Source organism: Sphaerodactylus townsendi, linkage group LG09 (genome assembly GCF_021028975.2).
Source record: "Sphaerodactylus townsendi isolate TG3544 linkage group LG09, MPM_Stown_v2.3, whole genome shotgun sequence".
NCBI classification, from domain to species: Eukaryota; Metazoa; Chordata; class Lepidosauria; order Squamata; family Sphaerodactylidae; genus Sphaerodactylus; species Sphaerodactylus townsendi.
In genome coordinates this window covers 90,566,913-90,587,310 of record NC_059433.1, presented here as the reverse complement: position 1 = coordinate 90,587,310, position 20,398 = coordinate 90,566,913, and the positions used below count along the sequence as shown (strand labels likewise).

The window sequence follows — 20,398 nt, the reverse complement described above, 5'->3', positions numbered from 1 at the left end:
TTGAGGGCTATTTCCTCCCCACCATAGCATTAGTATGTGGGAACCAGGGTGTATCTTCTAGCTAATCTTGCTTTTGTAAGAACCCAGGAGTCCCTGCCTGTATTTCAAGGAAAGGACCTGCCAATGTTAAAATTTGCTTAGGAGCCGCATCCACCGATCTGATGTGGTGCCCTCTCTAAGAACAGGTATGATTAAGAGGGAGACGTTGTCCTTACTCCAGGTTAAAGGAGAAGCACTCGGCACATGCTCACATTCTTCAGTTATTGCTTCACCTGTCCCAAGGGTGATGAGTTCAGATACGTTCGGTTATCAGACAAGCACGGCGACTATTGTGCCTTAGCAAGAAACTGAGGTGCCCCCCCCCCCGCCTCCTTTTCCTGAACGCAGCAGAGAGGGAGGAGAAAGCCGAGGCAGGTGGGTGAGGTCTGTCTTGGCTCCTTGGCTAGCCAGAGCTGGAGAAGGCGGGCGGGCGGGTCTTTTGCAAAGTCAGGGGCTGCCCGAAACTGACACGACTCGGACGCATCCATCAAAGGCGAAGACGCGGGAGACCTTCCGCACAGCATCTGCCCTGCCATCCATCCGCCACCCCGATGGCAACCACCGGCATGGAAGGAGGCAGCGCGGGCGCATCTCCGTCTTCCCCCGGCCATCCCTCCGAAGAATTCCGCTCTGCCCTGACCAGGACCAAGGGGCAGTCCATCTTCCTTGATGTAAGCATGAAAGGGTTAATCGTGGTGCCAGTAAGCCTGTCGCCTGTTTTTCCTTGCAGCTCCTTTACGCTGAGAAAGTTTGTCTTTGTCGGGGAGGGGAAGGGGATCGCATTGGCCCTTGAGTCTTAAACAGCTGCATGGCAGGAATTCAACAGGGGAAGCTGCATCTTCTTGGCTAGAAAAAAAGTCGCATCCTGTTGCATTGCAGGAAACCTTTCAGGCAAAGGAAAAAGGGAGAGGCTGCCGTATTGGTTGTTGTGGGCTTTCCAGGCTGTGTAGCCGTGGTCTGGTAGATCTTGTTCTTAATGTTTTACCTGCCTCTCTGGCTGGCCTCTTCAGAAGTGCATCACAGAGCTGTATGCAGTGGTGGGATCCAAAAATTTTAGTAACAGGTTCCCTCGCCAGCCTCCCCTCAGCAAAGGGGGCAGAGGCGTACCTAGCAAACCTGAGCCCTGGGCAAAACCTGAGTTGGATGCCCCCCCCCCCCATGGGCAGCCACCCCACCCCCAAAATTTTTTTTGCACCAGGTCATTTCTAAATCATCATCACATCATAGAAAATGCCCCAACTCACAAATTTGAACACAGCAATGGTGAAACACACAGGTTCTTTGATAGAGACTGGTGAGATAAAAGGTACAAAAGGCTGAGAATCAATGAATTGCAGTACCTGAAAAGGATTAACCGAGTTCAGGGAGTTACATTATTAGTCGCAATTGCTATATGGAACCTTCACGTTCAAAGGCAGTATGCCTCTCGGGGGGGGACGAGGGCGTGGAGATGGAAAAGCGGACCGAATTAGTAACCCCCTCTCGGCACACACAAATAATTAGTAACCCACTCTCGGGAACTGGTGAGAACCTGCTGGATCCCACATCTGGCTGTATGATACACTTCTGAAGATGCCAGCCACAGATGCAGGCAAAACTGAGGAACAGGATCTACCAGACCATGGCCACACAGCCTGGAAAGCCCACAACAACCAGTTGAGTCCTGCCATGAAAGCCTTCGACAATACATATGCTGCTGTGTATAGTTTATTCTTTGACATTTTGGTTCTAAGTACTTAATATGGAGGCAGGTCATCTCAAAGAGGAAATTCATTTGGCTGAACCTTCAGTCCCACTCAAATCACTGAGTTATTCCTCTAAGGGAAAGTTCTGAGGATTTATTTTTAAGCAAAGAGAGTGAAAAGCAACATTTTGGTGCTTCGTTGCTACTTGAAGCTGCTACGGAGTCTAGCAAAAGTGTGTGTGTAGAAATAGATCTCTGGAGCAATTTAGATAGGCACTGAAGCAAAAAAACACCCTCATTTTCTTCAGAGCTGAGCTGATGAAAGTATTTCTAATGTGCAGAGCAACAGGGATATTTTGGTGTGCTTGAGGAAAATGAAGCTCCTTTTTTTTTAAAAAAAAGAGGTGCTGAGATATATTATTGACATTTTGATTATTTCACTAGACAGTGGCTCTTCCCCACAAAATAAATCCCTTTCCAAATAAATATGTCAAAAAAAAGAAGGCAGGTACTTTTTGTACCATTTCCCCATTTCATTTGAAAGACCAGCACAAAAGAAATATTCTCTCTTATGATGCTCTAAATCATAGGCAGAAATTCTAACCTTAAACTATTCTTTGGTTCATTCATCTGCAACATTCGAACCTATGTCTAACGTTAATGGCTTGCCATGGAAAACAGATCATCTGCTGCTTTGATAAATAATCCAGTTAACATGGCTAAGGCAGGGGACATCCAAGTATTTTGGCTGAACTGGTTTGTAGATCAGTTTGACAGTCTCTTAATGATATCAATCCTAAGTAAGCTATCAGACAGATTGGGACTGATCTGGGGTAAAGGCTCTCCTGTAGAATGTATGGTGCCCAAAGAATCCTAAACAGGATGGCACTTTTTCTAGGATGGCACTTTTAGCCACTGCAAATCACACTTTCAGCTCTCTTACATCATTTCTACAATAAATATTGCATGTTTTTGAACAATGTGATCCAACAGATTAATAAAGTTGAAAGTACAAAATGCATTTTAATTGATTCTGTCTCATGTGTGTAGTGCTGAGGGAAATATTGTGAATCATACCTATATTTTAAAAAATTGATAAGAAAACTATAATATATTTGTAAGTATTTCACTCATCAAAGCTTTCCAGCCCACCACTGACATTGCAGGTTTGGTTTTCAAATGGCTTTATTTATTTATTTTTATGTATTTGTTTTAGATGTCATGATGTCTTATTGGAACTTCTTGATTGCTTTTATTTTTGGTAGTCACCTAATATGTAATCTCAAACTGTCAAGTAGTAAATACATATCACTTATCAACTATCGTCAAATATTATATATCAATTAAGTATATCTGTGTCAAATTCATTTACCAACGATTGGGTTGAACGTTCAACAAAAGTTGCTATAGGGGTTCCAAGGAGCATGTTAGTGTGCTAATGCATTTCAGTTGTATAAAAATATAGTTTGAGTCTGAGATTTTGTTCATCTCAAGTTACTTCTGTGTGTACTGGTACAGCACAGCAGCTAACAGCATAATCATATACAGAATTACTCCAGTCTAGGCACATTGACTTTTGTGGAATTAGGCCCCAGTAACTCTTCATAGGGTTTCTCTGTTCCAGAATGAGCTATAAATCTAGGAGATCTCAGGTTTAAATCTGACTCTATTGTAAACTCACTTGTGGCCTAAGGCAAGTTACCTTTACTAACCCTCCATCAGCAGTACTGGGATAATAATATTTGCCTGCCCAACAAGGTTGTCATAGATTGTGGTAACATAACAAGGTTGGATCCAGACTCAGTTTTACATCCATGAAATGGAGCTTTCCTGCCTCCTGTGTCCCATGGGAACCTACTGATCTCCATGAAATGCTGCTCCTGGGAGATGGATAACCCTACAAACAATGTGGGGGAAAGGAAGAGTCTGGGGTGGGAAGGAGGAACTGGTTTTCCCCTTCTGCTAGCAGAAAATGTAGCCTGGATCTAACCCAATCTGCAAGAAACACCCTAAGTACGTTAAAACATCCCTTAAAATGTTAAGTGTTATTATTGCATTATGAGGTCCAGCAATTGTCAAGAATGTGATAAGTGACCCAGCACTGTTATCTGAACACAGTCACAGCTTGCTAGTAGTTCTTTGAACAACTGAGGCAACTCGATCAATACATGCTACAATAGTGGAGACCAGTTACTGGGGAAATGTGGGCATGGGAGGGTGGATTACACCCTTCACGCATTCATGGTTATACTTGCAATTGAAGGGCCAGTGCCTCTCCATATTGCATGCACTACTTTAATGTAGAAAAAAATGTTGCCTTGGTACACTGCAAAATATTGCTTATGTCAAAATAACGTTCAGAAATTCTGTTTAATTTGCTGCAAAGCAAAATAGCAATATACAAAATGTGGATACTTTTTAAGAGTAATTTGTTAATTTTATTTTTTAGATTTTGAGAAGAGCAGACAAAAATGGTAAGTTGAACTATTAGTTTTGTTGTTATTTTTCAGAGCATCATTGAAATAGAGGGGATCTTGTAGGACAGCTAGTTTTAATTCTTGCTCTGCCTCTGCTGCCCCCACAGCAGTTTCTCTTTTGTTGTGGAATGAATTGCCTGGAAATCACTTTTCTGAAGTGCTGATAGCACACATGACTTTGGATTGTGCAGATTTATCTGTTGGGTTGGTGGCTGAATAGGAATTCCTTGGACAAGGGCTTATTGACCAGCATTTTTGGTCCTTTCCAAAATGATTCCATTCTATTGTATGTGTGCACACATAGAGCTCCTACATGAACATAAGAACATAAGAACTAGCCTGCTGGATCAGACCAGAGTCCATCTGGTCCAGCACTCTGTTACTCGCAGTGGCCCACCAGCTTCCTTTGGGAGCTCACATGCAGGATGTGAAAGCAATGGCCTTCTGCTGCTGCTGCTGCTGCTCCCGAACACCTGGTCATGCCAGGATGTCAGAAAAGGATTGGAATGAAAGAATTGGATGCAGTTGTTTCAGCAGAAGGATCAGCTCTGTTGTATAAGGCAGCTCAGGGGTCCTCTTCATTAACATAAATAGGGAAGATATTTGAGCACCATGTATTCAGGGCTTCTTTGAGGGTAACTGTGCTGCAGAAAATTTGCTGCATTGGGGTGTATGGTTAAATAAGTGCAGTGTAGGATGCCACAGCTAAAGCTGAAGCATATCCAATAGATACTAATCCAACATCTGTATGCAAATCTATTTTATCTATTATATCATGTCAGTTTATTTTCAATGTGTGTGCTTTAAAAATCTGAAAGCCCCATTTTGACCAGTGAGCAGGAGAAAAGAAACAAGTATGTAAACTGGAAGAACCAATCTGGCTAGCATTAATTAATTTTAAAAATGATTTTGCTAGGTCCAGGTCTCTGGGTATATGATAGAATCATGGGTAGGTGTCAGTAGCCCTGCAATGGGCAGTGTAATTCCCTCTGTTTATAGGATTCAGAAGGAGTAAATATTTGAAACATTTAATAAGACTGGATTTTTTACAATACAAAAATCAAACAGAAGGATCTAAGGGACATTTTAACAGTGGGAGATGTGTGGTTTACACACTGACCTTTGGTTGTTAATGTTGCATATTTTATCTGCTTTATTTTATTATATAAGATAAAATATTAAAAAATTAATTGCTAGGCTATGACTGTAAACGTATACTACTACTACTACTACTACTACACTGTCCATGAATACAAAAGTTTTTGTTCATCCTAAAAATAATTACACCTGGCATGTTAATCATTTTTCTAAATGCCAATCCAAACAAATGGTATATGAGATAACATACCCCTGTAATAAATTATATATTGGTATATCCATGAGATGTATAAGAACTCATGTAACTGAACATATATTGAAGATAAGCAACAGGACAATTGATGCTCCATTGATGCAACATTATATAGCTCATCAACACATAGAGAATTACATTTAATTTTGTGTACTTCTAAAATACAAGCACCATAAATTTAACAGAACAGATATCAGACAGTGTTTACTGCAGATGGAAGCCAAATGGATTTTCATATTAAAAACATATTATCCATCGGTCTTGAATTGATTTTGCCTGTTCCCTGTAAAAACCTACATAGGCAGTATATGATTATAAAAAAGATTATAAGATTTTTATAAAGTATGGAGAACATACAGCAGAGTTATTGGGATACTGGATATAGTACTTACAACTAAAATCCTGTTTAATTGAGTTTTTAAAAGTAATGATTAATATATTTAATGTACTTAATTGACTCATGTAGCCTTAAACAGAATGCGGATCGGGATAGAAAATCTTACACCTGAAGATAATTAGTAGAGGTGTATTGAAGTCAATTACAGTTTGTAGAACGTAACGAACACATAGCAGAATTGAAGGTTGATGTTGGCATCATGTTCACAGTTGGAAGATAAATGTACATAAAATATTTCAGTAATTACACAAGAAATTGCAGTATTGATTGAAAATATTGATTTGATATTTAATATTTTGATATAAAGAAAGGAATGATGCATATGGTGGATATACATGGACACATTTGTTATGGACATATGTTTTGTAAGCTTTATGCAAGCATGCTAGTGATGTGAAGAAGATATAAGTTTAATGCATGTATGCCAGAACTGTTAAAAGCATTTTGAACCTTATGTGTGATTTGGTTGTTTGTACAGTGTACTTTAAATGACAGTACATGTTTTTCTGTATGAAACTGAAAGTGATAAGAAAATATCAGACCCAAATCTTTGGTTCCAAAAAGTTTATATCTCACATGAGTGCAAGCAATCTGATTTCACAGGTACTAACTAGCAAATTTGCTCAAATACAGAGCCAAGATCTTCATTACTGGGAAAGCTCACAAAACACCACCCACTTGCTCACCTCCAATTTCAAAACAGTCATTCTGAGCAAAGGAAAAGCTGTAATTCTGTGACAGAACATCTATCCTCTGGCCATATTTACTATGGAGATTTTTTTCCTCTAATGACTCTTCTGATTTAGTGGACCTGATCCTGACCTTGTCTGAAGTGAGCCACAGTCCCAGGAGGGGGATTAAGCATCAACCTTTTCAGTGAGATGATGGGAAAGGTCAATCGTCCATGACAGAAGCCACCCCATTGGTCAATTCACAGCTAAAACGTTCACTTTCCCACTTTTGTAAAGCTATTTGCATAGCGCCTTAAGGTGTTCCCCCTTTATGGTCATCAAAGAATTGCTTTCAAGGTGTATTTATTTAGCCCCCCTAAAAATTGCTTAGCTGCTTTTAGATGTGATTTCCTTTAATATGTAAAAATGGGCAATTTAACTTCAGTTACTTCTCTTGTGCTTGTAGTTCAGAAACAGCTATTGCTAGTATGCTATTTGGAAGGGACTATTAAATGGGTAGAAAATTTGATCAAGAAAATTACATATTAACACCTGTTTTTACTGGGGAGGGGGAGGTCTGCTAAAAGTATAAAGAAACTGTTGTTGCAATCATTAGCATCTCAGTTCTAAAGATGAAGTTCTGTAGCCTTAACTAACATCTGAGTCTATAGAAGTGGTTGATTGATCTTTGAAAGATCAGTACTTCCGTAGTTGGAACCAAACTGATGAAACATCGGTTGGCAGGGTGCAGGCTGAAGTTTCAGTAGGCTTTAATTACGCCTTAGCTAAGCTTCACAATTATCCCTCAGTTTAGGCAGGTGCTGCATGGGGGAGAATGTGCATTTTGATGGGCATAAAGAAACCTGTGTGAATTCTGTATCATTGCTGTTCTGAAGCAAGAACGGAGGGAAATAATTTGTGTCTACATGTGTGCTAACATCTGTTGGCACCTTGCACTATTTGAATTCCCAACTGAGTAAATTAAAGAAGACAATAGCATCCACTTTGGTGTCTTTGGCATTTTATGGTATTATAGAATCAGATAACAAATGTTTAAGCCTACAGGGTTACATAATGAACACTGTGTAGCTTGTTCCTTTTGGTGTCTCAAGACAAACAGTCACAGCGGATGTTGCCGATAATCCACAAACCATTTTGTGATTTCACTCCATGTTGCCATTGTTTTGCTATTATTATTTTTGGTTTCTTCCTTCTTTTTGACTTACTTAGGGCCAAACCATACATGACACTTGCAATTTGGAAAGAGCACCTGTGCCTGTATATACCTGTCCAGGCACTGAGGTCACAAGAGGAGGGACTCCTGGAGGTACCTGCCCCACTAGGGGGGGCAGGGGCATGCAGGAGGGCTTTCTCTGTGATTGCCCCCAAGCTCTGGAATACTCTCCTCTTGGAGCTACCCTTTATGGGTTTAGGTGCATGGCAAAGACCTTTGTCTTTGCTCAGGCATTTGGCTAGCCTCCCTGGAAGCCCCTCTACAGCTGTTGGTTTGGGGTATGGGTGTGAGCGTGGAGGAGAGTTTGAATTAACTTTTGATTGTTTTGCTTCTACTATTAACTAATTTATGATGTTTTATTGTGATTTTTACAAACTTTGTTTAAGCTGTTTAGAGACTTTGGTATGAGGAAAGGTATAAATATTTATAAAATAATAAAAATAAATTCACGATAACATCTTTAGGTGGCCAAAGTAGCTGCACAAATACCTATAATGGATCAGGGCTGGGGTGATGTTAATTCTTTCTGCCTGTGCAGTTTCCAGACCAAAAGTTCCTTTCCTGGATGCTTTAAGCCCCCGCCCCCCTTGGGGGTTGGGGAGGAAGGGAAACCCATATCGAATAGACACTTGTTCTTATTTTCATTCCAGGGCTTAAGAAGAGTGGATTTAGATGTGGTTAGTTGGGCTGCATACACAGAAAGACTGAGATTTGTAGACCCTGAATTGAGAATATTCCTTCCTCCACAACCCCTGCGAGTATATCCTCTACCTTAGAAGGTTAGAGGCAATTGATCCAACTCTGAGTGGTCAAGAACAGTAAGCTTAAGTCAACTTGTGTCACTGGGGAGAGCTGGCTTCATGAGAACCTTACCAAGCATGAATGGGATACTGAATATGGATTTTGTCACATCTCATTATTTGCCAGAGCCTGACAGAAGAGGAAGCAGAGCTACAAAGTCTCCTAAACCATAGTGTGGGTCCAGCAGCAGGCTCTAGTACCTGGAAGATGGGGCTGCTAGCAGACCTGTCACTTTAACGGAGGCTTAATATGTGGAAATGGGCAGGTGAAGTTGGCAGTTGGCAACTTCCAGGCAGTTGACAACACTGCTGAGGGACCAGGAGGAGTCCTCAAAACCTACTGAAATAGATGGCCTTAGACTGGAATAACTCCACATAGGATTGCAATGTAAGAAACCTACCTGTGAAATAGCACCAATGGATCTTGTTGAATTCTAGGAGCCAGGGTTGTTTCCATTGCTCCTTGCTCTGGTTCCAAAATCCGGTTTTGTTGAGGCAGGATTTTTAAAAAGAATCAGCTCAGAGAACAAAACTGCCCTGCTCATCTGAATTCGTCCTGACAGTGATATATCCATTTTTTCTTTTAGTTTCCAAAGTAGAAGATTCCTATTTTCTATTCCTTGAACATTTGAAAAAAAGTTCACTCTTTCCTGCAGGTTAACAGGAAGATGGATGATTCACGGAACAGAAACTTTCTTCCTGAAATCACGCTTGCTTCAGTCAAATGAAAGTTAACCAACTATAGTATCATTTCCCTTGGCAACACAGTCTTCAAGAAATGATTTCGCAAACCTCTCTGCTCTTGCATACCTTTTCTCATCTGTTTCATTAGCATGCTCTCAAGTAGTCATAGAAACCTGTTTTGAGCTGGCTTTTTCCACTGGGAAATAAATTAAACTGTAAAGTATAGTTTTTGTTTCGTATGAAAATGATACTTATCTTTGACAGCTAATTCACCACTAACAAGGTGCTCAGCAAAGTACCAAGATTAAATTGCCCTGTTCAGCTGGCTGCAACCTGGAGCTCAGATCCAGAGCTGTATCAAGTTAAATACCCAAATTGATAGATCCAGTTTTTAGAAATGCATTTAGGCCCAGTGTTAAGTAAGGTGGGTGGGTTATTTTTATGTTTAAAAGGTTTTTTATAAACAGAAAGTGCAGGTGTCTTGGAAGGAGTAATCTTCAGCTCTAGGAGAATTTCTTGTGAAGTTGGGGAATCACTAAGATCACTCCTCAGTCTCAGTGCAAGGAACCTACTTTTACACATCAAGCCAAAACACTACTTTAAAAAAACAACCCAGAGTTTAAATTGAGGAATTCCATCTTATTGGGATATGTTTCTAGCCTGGCAACTATTTTATGAATACCTATGCATAAGCAGAACAAAGTAACCACCTCTGTGCCATCTTTGCAATGATTATTACTGGGCACCATTGGCGGGGCTGAAAAGTGAATCCTGAAGAAGAAGAAGAAGAAGAAGAAGAAGAAGAAGAAGAAGAAGAAGAAGAAGAAGAAGAAGAAGAAGAAGAAGAAGAAGAAGAAGAAGAAGAAGAAGAAGAAGAAGAAGAAGAAGAAGAAGAAGAAGAAGAAGGAGGAGGAGGAGGAGGAGGAGGAGGAGGAGGAGGAGGAGGAGGAGGAGGAGGAGGAGGAGGAGGGGGGGAGGGGGCGGAGGGGGAGGGGGAGGAGGAGGTGGTTATATGGTTCCCTAGATAAGCCTCCACAGCTCCAGTGACAGAGCAGGTAATCAAACCCAGTTCTCCAGATTAGAGTGTACCTGCTCTTAACCACTATGCCACTGCTGTACTACACCACATGGTAATGCATACTTATAGAAATGATAAAGTATCTATGGTGACACTCAGGATTGAACCATGTAGTGATGCTGGAGATGCATGATCTAATCTCCAGAGGTGTATTTTTGCTGCAAAAGTGGTCTTAGAAGGAAGGGGAATGGCTGACGTGAACTAAGGATGTGAGATGGGTATCTTAAATGGAAACACCCTCCGAACTATGGCTTTAAATCAATAATGTGCCGACCATTTAGGCACAAAATATATTTTCAGTGGATGACAAAGCTAAACTCTATAAAAGTGTGTTTATTGATAACAGACAGTGATGAAAGCATTAAGGGAAAAAACATTTTCAAAAAATCAGAATCTGATCTCTATATTCTGGCTTTACATGGCTGGTAGTTGGAAAATGGCCAGACAGTTTGAAAGAGTGACTGAAAACACTGGCCCTACCTAATCCTGAAGAGTGGGCTCTCAATGCTTTGTGATAAATTAAGTTCAGCAGATTTCTACAGTCAGGTGAATAGTGGCAGTAACCCTCACCCCACACACACCCTCCAAAGCTTAAACTTTACATAATATGTTTATAGTGGTTAAATAGAATTCGCTATCTTTGTTTTCTATGTAAGATTAGAACTCTAGCATGGAAGTAGGTTAAACACCATTATGAATACAGCCAGCAAGATAGGTGATTGCTTATCAATAAGAGTCCATTTACATTTGAAAAATGCTTTCAAGAGTCCTCAGTGATAACCTCAACAAGAAGGAATGTCCATAATCAACTATACATTCATTTCATTGTTGAAAGGGCCTGATTGTTCCATAACACAAAAAGCCCTAATTTCTACAAATGGGTAATTTTTCCCCAGCCATTGCCTAGGTAGAAATGTGCACTTAGTTCTATTGTTAAAATCCAGTGAGCTGAAACTGTTAAAACAGAAATGTAAGGGTTTGGCTGGAACCAACCTGCAAAATATTTCTGTTTTAATTTAATTGCAGTCTTACAAATTAGTCCTCAGAAGTTCCTTCCTGCAAGAAATACATTAGCTTATTTATCACACATAATGAGCTAGCCTTTTGAGTGTCAACAACAAACTGTGTGTATGTTAAGTGCCATCAGAGGCGTTTCTTGGCAAACTGGAGCCCGGGGACAAAACCTGAGTTTGGCGCCCCCCCCCCCCCGGTATGGCCGGCCATCCTCCCCCACCACAACCAAACAATGTTTTTTTGAACCAGCTCACAAAACACCTCCTACCCCAGCAAAACATACATGGTTCTCTCCCCACCAGTTCTCTTTACTAATTTTGTCCTCACACCAACCCTATGAGGTAGGCTGTTAGCCTGAGAAACAGCTCCAAGCCAGTGCAAGCGGGTATTAAGAATGTAAATCTCTCATAAATCACCCCCAATGCAGCTCTACTACAGCTGACAAGGTTGAGTGGTGTCGCCAATCTGCCAAATGTTTCGTGCTTGACATGAGACAGGCTTAATTATCAATTAACATTTATTATGTCAAAGCTGGGCCTTACAACAGAACTTCAACAAGAAAGAAAAGATTCTGAGAATTAAACAAAGCTTGAGCTACCAGTTTATTTAAAAACACCCAGAATCAAAGGCCAAGGTCATGCACCAACCCCACACCACAATCCAATACTATCAACCACACATCTTTGCATAGCAAGTTCCACTCCAAACACTTACTGATTTGTTCCCCTCCCTGGGACATGGACAATATATACCCCACTAAAACATTTCCTTCTCACTGGGACACGAGGTGTGTAACGAACTTCTCTATTTCAGGTTCCTCTTCAAACCTTCTGTTGTTGAACAGCCAGCCTTTACACATTTTTGCTGGTTTTACTTCTTTTCCATTTTGTAAAATTAACATCATTCTCTTCCACACACTAGTCTTAGTAAACAGGTTAGAAATGTTAAAACAAAATTAGTTGGCTCTAATTCCAGGGTCTTCATATTGCCACACAAATCAGCTTCATCCACTCTAGATGCAACAGTGTACCTGACTCAACCATAGTAGGGACACCTCTGCCATTTTACTGATGGAAGTGCCTATAAATGCAGCAAGCTTAACTGATCCTGATCAAGGGACTGCTGCAGTGAAGGCTGACTCACCCTTGACATTTTCAGTAAGACCAAATCCACTGGCCCTATTGAGCTTTTGAAAATGTTGGGGAGCAAGCTCATGGCTCCCTCCCCTTCTTTGTTAAGGGTTCAATCAAGTTTTAAATATGCGTGGAGCTGTGTCCAGATTGTTTTTTAGTTCCTTTACAGAAACAGAAACACTTAAATAAACAAGTACACATTAAAAAGAATAGAGAAGGGTACAGAAGGTCCAAGCCTCTACCTGATACTGGACCCTGATATATATCAACTGTACAGCTGATCTAACTTTCATACATTCCTGAACAATAACATGAAAAGGTAAAACTACTTGCACTGCAAGAGCAAAGATGCAAACCCTGTTCTAGTATTCTTGTTTAATTGGTATAGGAGAATATCTCTCTTTTGGACAACTCCCTGGCTCATCCCTCCAGCTTTCTTTATGTAGTTCTACAAACAGGAACCTGTTCACTTTCAGTGGCAAGGGTGAGGACACTGAAGAGTGCAAATTATGTTGGCTGGAACTGGAGGCCAGATCAGCTGAAAAGAAACAGGACAGACCAGGCCAAGAGAAGAAAAGTAAAGATTTGAGAAAACAGTGTGTGGATGGAAAAAGGACTGACAAAGAGAAGGTTTATGACCAAACGTCACTGGGATCCAACAAGCTAGGGGGTGCTACATCTTTTAAGTAAAATCTTTGTGCCTTTAATTTATTACACTGCTTTCCCAAAAATTGCAACCTGAAATCTACTAAGTTGAAATTCCAAGAATTGAAACTGGAGCTTGTAAGCCTCTCCTCAGCTTGGCTTACCCGTCGCCTCACCCACTGCAAGCGCCACTGGCCCTTGGAATGGGTTTTCCAGAAGCAAGCATCACTGGCAGCGGATGAGGCAGCGGGCTGCAACTTGATGGCACTCAGGACACACACACACACACACACACACACACACACACACACACACACACACACACACACACACTTGCCGATTGCATTGTTTACTGGATATCCCATCCTGTTGATTGCACTGTTTGGCCTTGGGTAATCCACTTCCAGCCTTAGTGAGAAAGGGGGGATATAAACTTTGCCAATAAATACATGAATGAATAAAACAGCAAGCCAAATTGCACAAGGTGAGAAGCTGACAACACTTCCCCATCACTGCTTGAATTGTGGTGGCAAATGTGTATGTGTGGGGGGTGGGGGGTGGAGGCTTTCACCATAGGGCCTTTATGAAAACCCTGGGGTGGGCCAACAGCCAGGGGGAGATTGGCTTTCTAACATACCAGGACCTCTGATGGGCCACTGCCCCGGGAACCTTCCAGTGGTCAAGAGCTGAGTTGAGTGGACCCCTGAGGAGCTGACTGGACCACAGGGGGCTAAAGATGCCATTACCCAGACCCCAGGTGGGGACCTGGAGATCCCACTGGAATGACAGCTCCTCTCCAGACCCATCAGAGGAGATCAGCTCTCCAGGAGAAAACAGATGCTTTGCAACCCACTGAGACCCCCCATCCCTCCCCCCCAAATCTCCTGGGAACTTGCAAGCCCCCTACCTCACCCCCCAATCCTTCACCAGTGAGGGTCTGGTGGGAGGGGCAGCAGCTACTACTGGGGGGGGCGCTGTAATCCCAGGGCTGCTTGAAACACCAGTCCTGTTCCCAGCTTTCTGCAAAGGCTTAGCAGCTGAAGAGCTGTGGGTTCCCTTCCTGAAAGCTCGCTGCCCACCCCATCTGCTCATTTCAGCTGGCAAGAAGAAAGAGGAGGGGGGGAGTGAGAGAGAGAGAGAGAGAAAGAAAGAAAGAAAGAAAGAAAGAAAGAAAGAAAGCAAGCAAGCAAGCAAGCAAGCAAGCAAGCAAGCAAGCAAGCAAGCAAGAAAGAAAGAAAGCAGCCAAACAGGCTCTGGAAGGAAGGGAGCATCCCAGGGTCGACCTCCCTCCTCCCTCCCTATAAAGGTGACAAAGAGCTGTCGTCCCCTGCAAGCATAATCCAGCCTTGCACCTGCCCAGCACCTGCCCTTGCTAGAAGTCCGAACTGGCCTAGCTTGAGAGAGAGGGGGGAGGGAAGCTGCATGGACCAGCCCAGCCATCGAGCTGACAAACCTCTCACTCCGGGTTCGCTGTGGCTGCCCCTTGGAGTCGTCAAAAGGACCGACCTGCGTCATGCAGCTTCTCTGGGCTTGCCAGCGCCTGTGGGCTTAGTGTGGACAGGCGACCACTTGCGAGTTGAAGCCCTGCTAAGCTCCGAGGGAAGAAGCGGCACTCGGTTTTGAAAGGAGGCAGCGGCAACACCAGGGAAGGGCCGAGGGGAGGGAGGGCATGGCGGACTTGGCCAGAAGTGCCCTCCACCCCTCATTGCCAGGCCTGAGATGCTTCCAACTTACCTGGTCAGCAGGCCAAGCAAAAAAACACCAGCTGGCCTCCAAACATGCCCGAGGTGGGGCGCAGTGCAAAGAGAAAGCGCGGCAGGTGAGGAACGAGGGGCAGGGCGGCTGCAAGGTGTGTGGGGGAGACGGGCTGAAGTCTGCAGGAAGCAAAAGCCTGCTTCTTCCCAACGTGCCTGTGCTGCTGCTGCTAGGCTCCAGGGGCCGGCTCGACTTCCCTTCCCTGTGCTGGCCAGTCAGCCGAGGAGAAGGCAAGGCATGCTGGGTCGGAGGGAGGCGGAGCTCCCCGGCTTGCTGGGAGCTGGGACTTGGAGCACACTACACAATGGGACTGGGCCAGTGGGCCACTGTCCAGAGTGGGCAGGGCTGAGGCAGCCTGAGCCGACTGGTGGTGTAAAGCTTGCTGGCAAAATGCTGCAGTTTGTGGGGGGACATTTTGGCGCCCCCCAACGTGACAGAAATTGTTGCGCCCGGGGACAAGGGGTACCCCATGTCCCTAGGCAAATTCGCCACTGAGTGCCATCAAGGAATTATGTGTACATAGTTGCAGAGAGTAGCTGTGTTGGTCTGCAGTGGAAGAGGTAGAAGAGGAAAATGATTTGGGTCCTGATAGTGGAGAAAGGTGTATTTAAAAAGCCTTTATTTTCCCTACTGAGGGGACGCTCGCAGCCTCCTAAAATTCTGGGGATCTAGGTTTGCTTTGGAGTGAACGATAAACCTTCTCATTTTCCAGGTCTTTTTCAGGTGGTGAGTGTATAGGCCTGGGGTTTGCTGCTGTGAGATAAATGTTGTGGTACACAAGGAGATTATTGAGATCACTGAGGCTGGATTAATATATAAGCAACTAAGAAAATTTATTTATATTTTTTATTTTATTTTATTTATACTGAAGGGCTCTGGGCGGTTAACAACATAAAATTTCAGATACATAGTAGACTGTAAATAAATCAAATTAAATTTAAAATGCAGCAAATAATAAACAATGCCGGCAATTCCTATTAGACCCTCCCAGAAGGGGAGAAGAGCATGGGTCACATAGATGGTAATAGGCCCAAAACATAGGAGGGTGGAGGGGGCACACAGTCAGCGGCTGGACACTCCAAAGGCCCGGCGGAACAACTCCGTCTTGCAGGCCCTGCGGAACTCACCAAGGACCCGCAGGGCCCGGACAGCTGGAGGAAGAGTGTTCCACCAGGCAGGGGCCAGGGCTGTAAAAGTCCTGGCCCGAGTGGAGGCCAGCTGCATCATTGAGGAGCCAGGGACTACCAGCAAATTGGCCTCCGCTGAGCGCAGAGGCCTAGTAGGGACATATGGGGTAATGCGGTCCCGGAAGTATGAGGGTCCCAGGCCGCGTAAGGCCTTAAAGGTAAGCACCCATACCTTGAAGATGATCCGGAATTCAACCGGGAGCCAGTGCAAGCGACACAGTATTGGTCGAATATGGTCATGGAAAGTGCCTCCCGTGAGCAAACGGGCCGCTGTATTCTGGACCAGTTGTAACTTCCGGATCAACCGCAAGAGTAGGCCCACGTAGAGCGAGTTACAATAGTCCAACCTGGAGGTGACCGTTGCATGGATCACCGTGGCCAGGTCTGCGCGGGAGAGGAAGGTAGCCAGCCGCCGGGCCTGTCGAAGATGGAAAAACGCAACCCGGGTTATATGGGCCACCTGGGTCTCCATTGAAAGAGATGAATCCAGGTGGACCCTCAGGCTGTGGACTGAGGGGGCCGGCGCCAATAAGGCCCCCTCCCACACCGGCGGCTGGAAACTCCCACCCTCCCCCCCACGACCAAGCCAGAGGATCTCCGTCTTCGATGGATTGAGTTTTAACCTGCTCTGTTTCAACCAACCAGCAAACACCTCCAAACAGTGCTGGAGAGCTGCAGGGGCGATGACCGCCCCCCCCCCTCCATCAACAGAATGAGCTGAGTGTCATCAGCGTACTGATGACAGATCAGCCCAAAGCTCCGTACCAGCTGAGCAAGGGGTCGCATGTAGATATTAAATAACAGCGGGGACAATAGCGCTCCCTGAGGCACCCCACAATAAAGTGGGCACCGCCGGGAGGCTTGGTCCCCACACCACACTTGCTGACTCCGATCCCGGAGGAACGAGGCAATCCATTGGAGGACAGTGCCCCGCACCCCGGAAGCAGCCAGGCGGTGGGTCAAAAGATCGTGGTTGACCATATCAAACGCTGCGGTCAGGTCTAACAATACCAACAGCGCCGATCCACCTCAGTCAAGCTGCATACAGAGCGTATCTGTGACGGTGACGAGGACAGTCTCCGTCCCATGCCCAGCACGGAAGCCGGACTGGAAGGGATCGAATGCCGATGCGTCATCCAGGAAACCCTGAAGCTGCTCCAACACCACTCTCTCAATTACCTTCCCCAGAAACGAAAGATTTGCAGGCTAGTTTTAAAGGAACAAACCAGCAGCACAGGCTTCCAGGTAGACAAAATAGACACCTGGCTGAGGCACAAAAGTTTAAACAGGTTATGACTTCAGCACATTGTCTGGAGGCCTTCAGCCATAGTAGAGACCTCATTTGTAATGCTTAGATACCACTGTGGGTATTCTTAATTATTACCAGGGCATCTGAGAGATGAAGTTTCAAGTGTTTCTCTGCTAGACAGAGGTAGAACCTCTATTTCTCTGCTAGAGGCAGAGCCTCCATTTCTGAGAATCCCCATACTTTGCCTGAGTATCTAGCCCTAAAATTAAATCATTATTTAATTATTCTACATCAGGGTTCTCTAATTTCAGGGGTTCCTTTAGGACTGACTCATGGCAACTATCTGCTTTCCAATCACAAAGAATTGGTATTCTAATAAGAACTCTCATTCTAAATTTCAATCCCATCAGTAATGGAAAAGAGAATCGATTCTACAGCCTGAAAGTCTGTTGGCAATTAAGAAGCTCAATGTGTTTTGCATCTTTCTTCTCACATATAAACCCCTGGTACTGTAGCTTAATTGACTTTTTAGTGCCAGAAATGGGCTGGGCAAATGAGCACAGCAGGTCATTGAGAAGATTCCTGAGGAGTCAGGCTGCATCCAAAGAAATGGATAAGCCACATTTGTTCCTGGCACTCTTCAGTCTCTGATGCCAGATGACACATATTTAGTTTTTTTTCAATGAGATGTTTAAAACAGCTCTGCCAAAGACAATAGCCAATTTAATGCAAAATGTTATGCCATTATATGTAGATGCTTCTCATGGCTTTGATGGTTTAGCTGTATTACAATGCTCATATCTGCATTTATAATTATTCCCTTTTCATTGCTACTGGCAAGCAAGCTTTGAAGCTTGCAGAAAGCCGATTCTTCTCAGTTTTGGGCTGATTAGAGTTTACAAGCTGCTGAAGTCTTATTGCAGCTGCATCTCAGTTAGTGTAGTATGGTAGAGTGATAAGGGTAATCGAGTAGGGCCTGGGAGACCTGGGTGGGAATTCTCACTTTGTCATGAAGCTCACTGGGTAAGCAGGGGCCAGTCACTCCCGTCTTGCGAGCATCAAATGAGGATGGGAAAATTATGTACACTGTTCTGAGTTACTTGGAGGAAAGCTGGAAAAACTATACTAGATGGATAGATACTTTGCTCAGCATCTCGTAAAGAGTGCAAGGCCACCTGCTGGAAGTGGTTTGTTGTGTGTTTATTGGTTGCTATGGTTGTGAAAGGTGGAACAAAAAAGGCTGTATAAGGTACCTGTACACCTGTACGCCATTGCTTCTAAATGACCTCTCCCTCTCATGGCACTCTTGCACATGCTGAACAATGCATTTTCAATCCACTTTCAATGCACTTTGCAGCTGGATTTTATTATGCAAAATAGCAAAATCCACTTGCAAACAATTGTGAAAATTAAGTGAAAGTGCAATATTCTGCATGTGTGAAAGTGCCCTCACAGTCTATGCAGCTACCTTGAGTCAAACTACTGATCCAGAAAAATCCATATTGTCTGCTCTGACTAGTAGTCACTGTCTAGGATTTCCAAAAGAGAAAGTTCTGTAATTCGTTTAACTGGAGATGCTAGGGAATGGATCTACATGCAAAGACTCAGCAGACTCCTGACACTTGTCTTAGAACATAAGAGCCTGCTGATCAGACCAGAGTCCATCTAGTCCAGCACTCTGTTACTCGCAGTGGCCCACCAGATGTCTTTGGGAGCTCACATGCAGGATGTGAAAGCAATGGCCTTCTGTTACTGCTGCTCCCGAGAACTTGTCTGCCAAGGCATTTGCAATCTCAGATCAAGGAGGATCAAGATTAGTAGCCATAGATCAACTTCTCCTCCACAAATCTGTTCAAGCCCCTTTTAAAGCTATCCAAGTTAGTGGCCATCACCACCTCCTGTGGCAGCATATTCCAAACACCAATCACACGTTGCGTGAAGAAGTGTTTCCTTTTATTAGTCCTAATTCTTCCCCCCCAACATTTTCAATGAATTCCCCCTGGTTCCAGTATTGTGAGAAAGAGAGAAAAATTTCTCTCTGTCAACATTTTCTACCCCATGCATAATTTTATAGACTTCAATCATATCTCCCCTCAGACGTCTCCTCTCCAAACTAAAGAGTCCCAAATGCTGCAGTCCCAAATGCTCCTCATAAGGAAGGTGCTCCAGTCCCTCAATCATCCTCGTTGCCCTTCTCTGCACTTTTTCTATCTCTTCAATATCCTTTTTGAGATGTGGCGACCAGAACTGAACACAGTACTCCAAGTGCGGTCGCACCACTGCTTTATATAAGGGCATGACAATCTTTGCAGTTTTATTCTCAATTCCTTTCCTAATTATCCCCAGCATAGAGTTTGCCTTTTTCACAGCTGCCATGCATTGAGTTGACATTCCCATGGAACGATCACTTCTTGTCCTTGGTGCCACTGATACCCTCCCTTTAGTTTGCTTATTATAAAATAGGGTTGCCAACTGCAGATGGGGAAATTCCTGGACAATTAGGGATGGGGCCTGGGAAGGCACCTCAGTGGAATACAGTGCCATAGAGTTTGCTCTCCAAAGCAGCCATTTTCTCCATTTTCTCTGTAGTCTGTAGTCTCAGTTGTAATTTCAAGAGATCTCCACACCCCACCTGCCAATTGGCAGCTCTACATACAACTATTTCCCAAGAACCTTCATTGGGTTACCTGATCATAAAGGCTGTATATTTAGGTATTATCATTGATGAACTTAGCTTTTTACCTGTGACCTTGTTATTACTGAGAAATTTGAAACCTCTTAGTCAAGTTTTCTTTTAAAATGCTATCCTAAAACCTCAATTTCAGGGGCAAACCAGTTACATATATAACTAATTTTCCTTCATCATGTTTCATTTCAGATGATGGCAAACTGTCCTTTGATGAATTCAAAGCTTACTTTGCTGATGGGGTCCTAAGCAGAGAAGAGCTGCGTGAACTTTTTCATACTATTGACACACACAATACAGAGTGGGTAACATTT

General features: G+C 43.6%; 1 protein-coding gene across 2 annotated transcripts in view; it reads left to right on the top strand.

Moving 5' to 3' along the window:
• Positions 1-404: 404 nt before the first annotated feature.
• The window catches only part of NECAB1 (N-terminal EF-hand calcium binding protein 1), a 63,914-nt gene continuing 43,920 nt past the window's right edge, over positions 405-20,398 (top strand). For both annotated transcript variants that reach the window (XM_048508495.1, XM_048508494.1), the window contains exons 1-3: positions 405-710; positions 4,173-4,197; positions 20,277-20,385. In XM_048508495.1, coding sequence (XP_048364452.1) covers positions 591-710; positions 4,173-4,197; positions 20,277-20,385 — 254 coding nt within the window. In that variant the 5' untranslated portion in view covers positions 405-590. The remainder of the gene's footprint in view (positions 711-4,172; positions 4,198-20,276; positions 20,386-20,398) is intronic.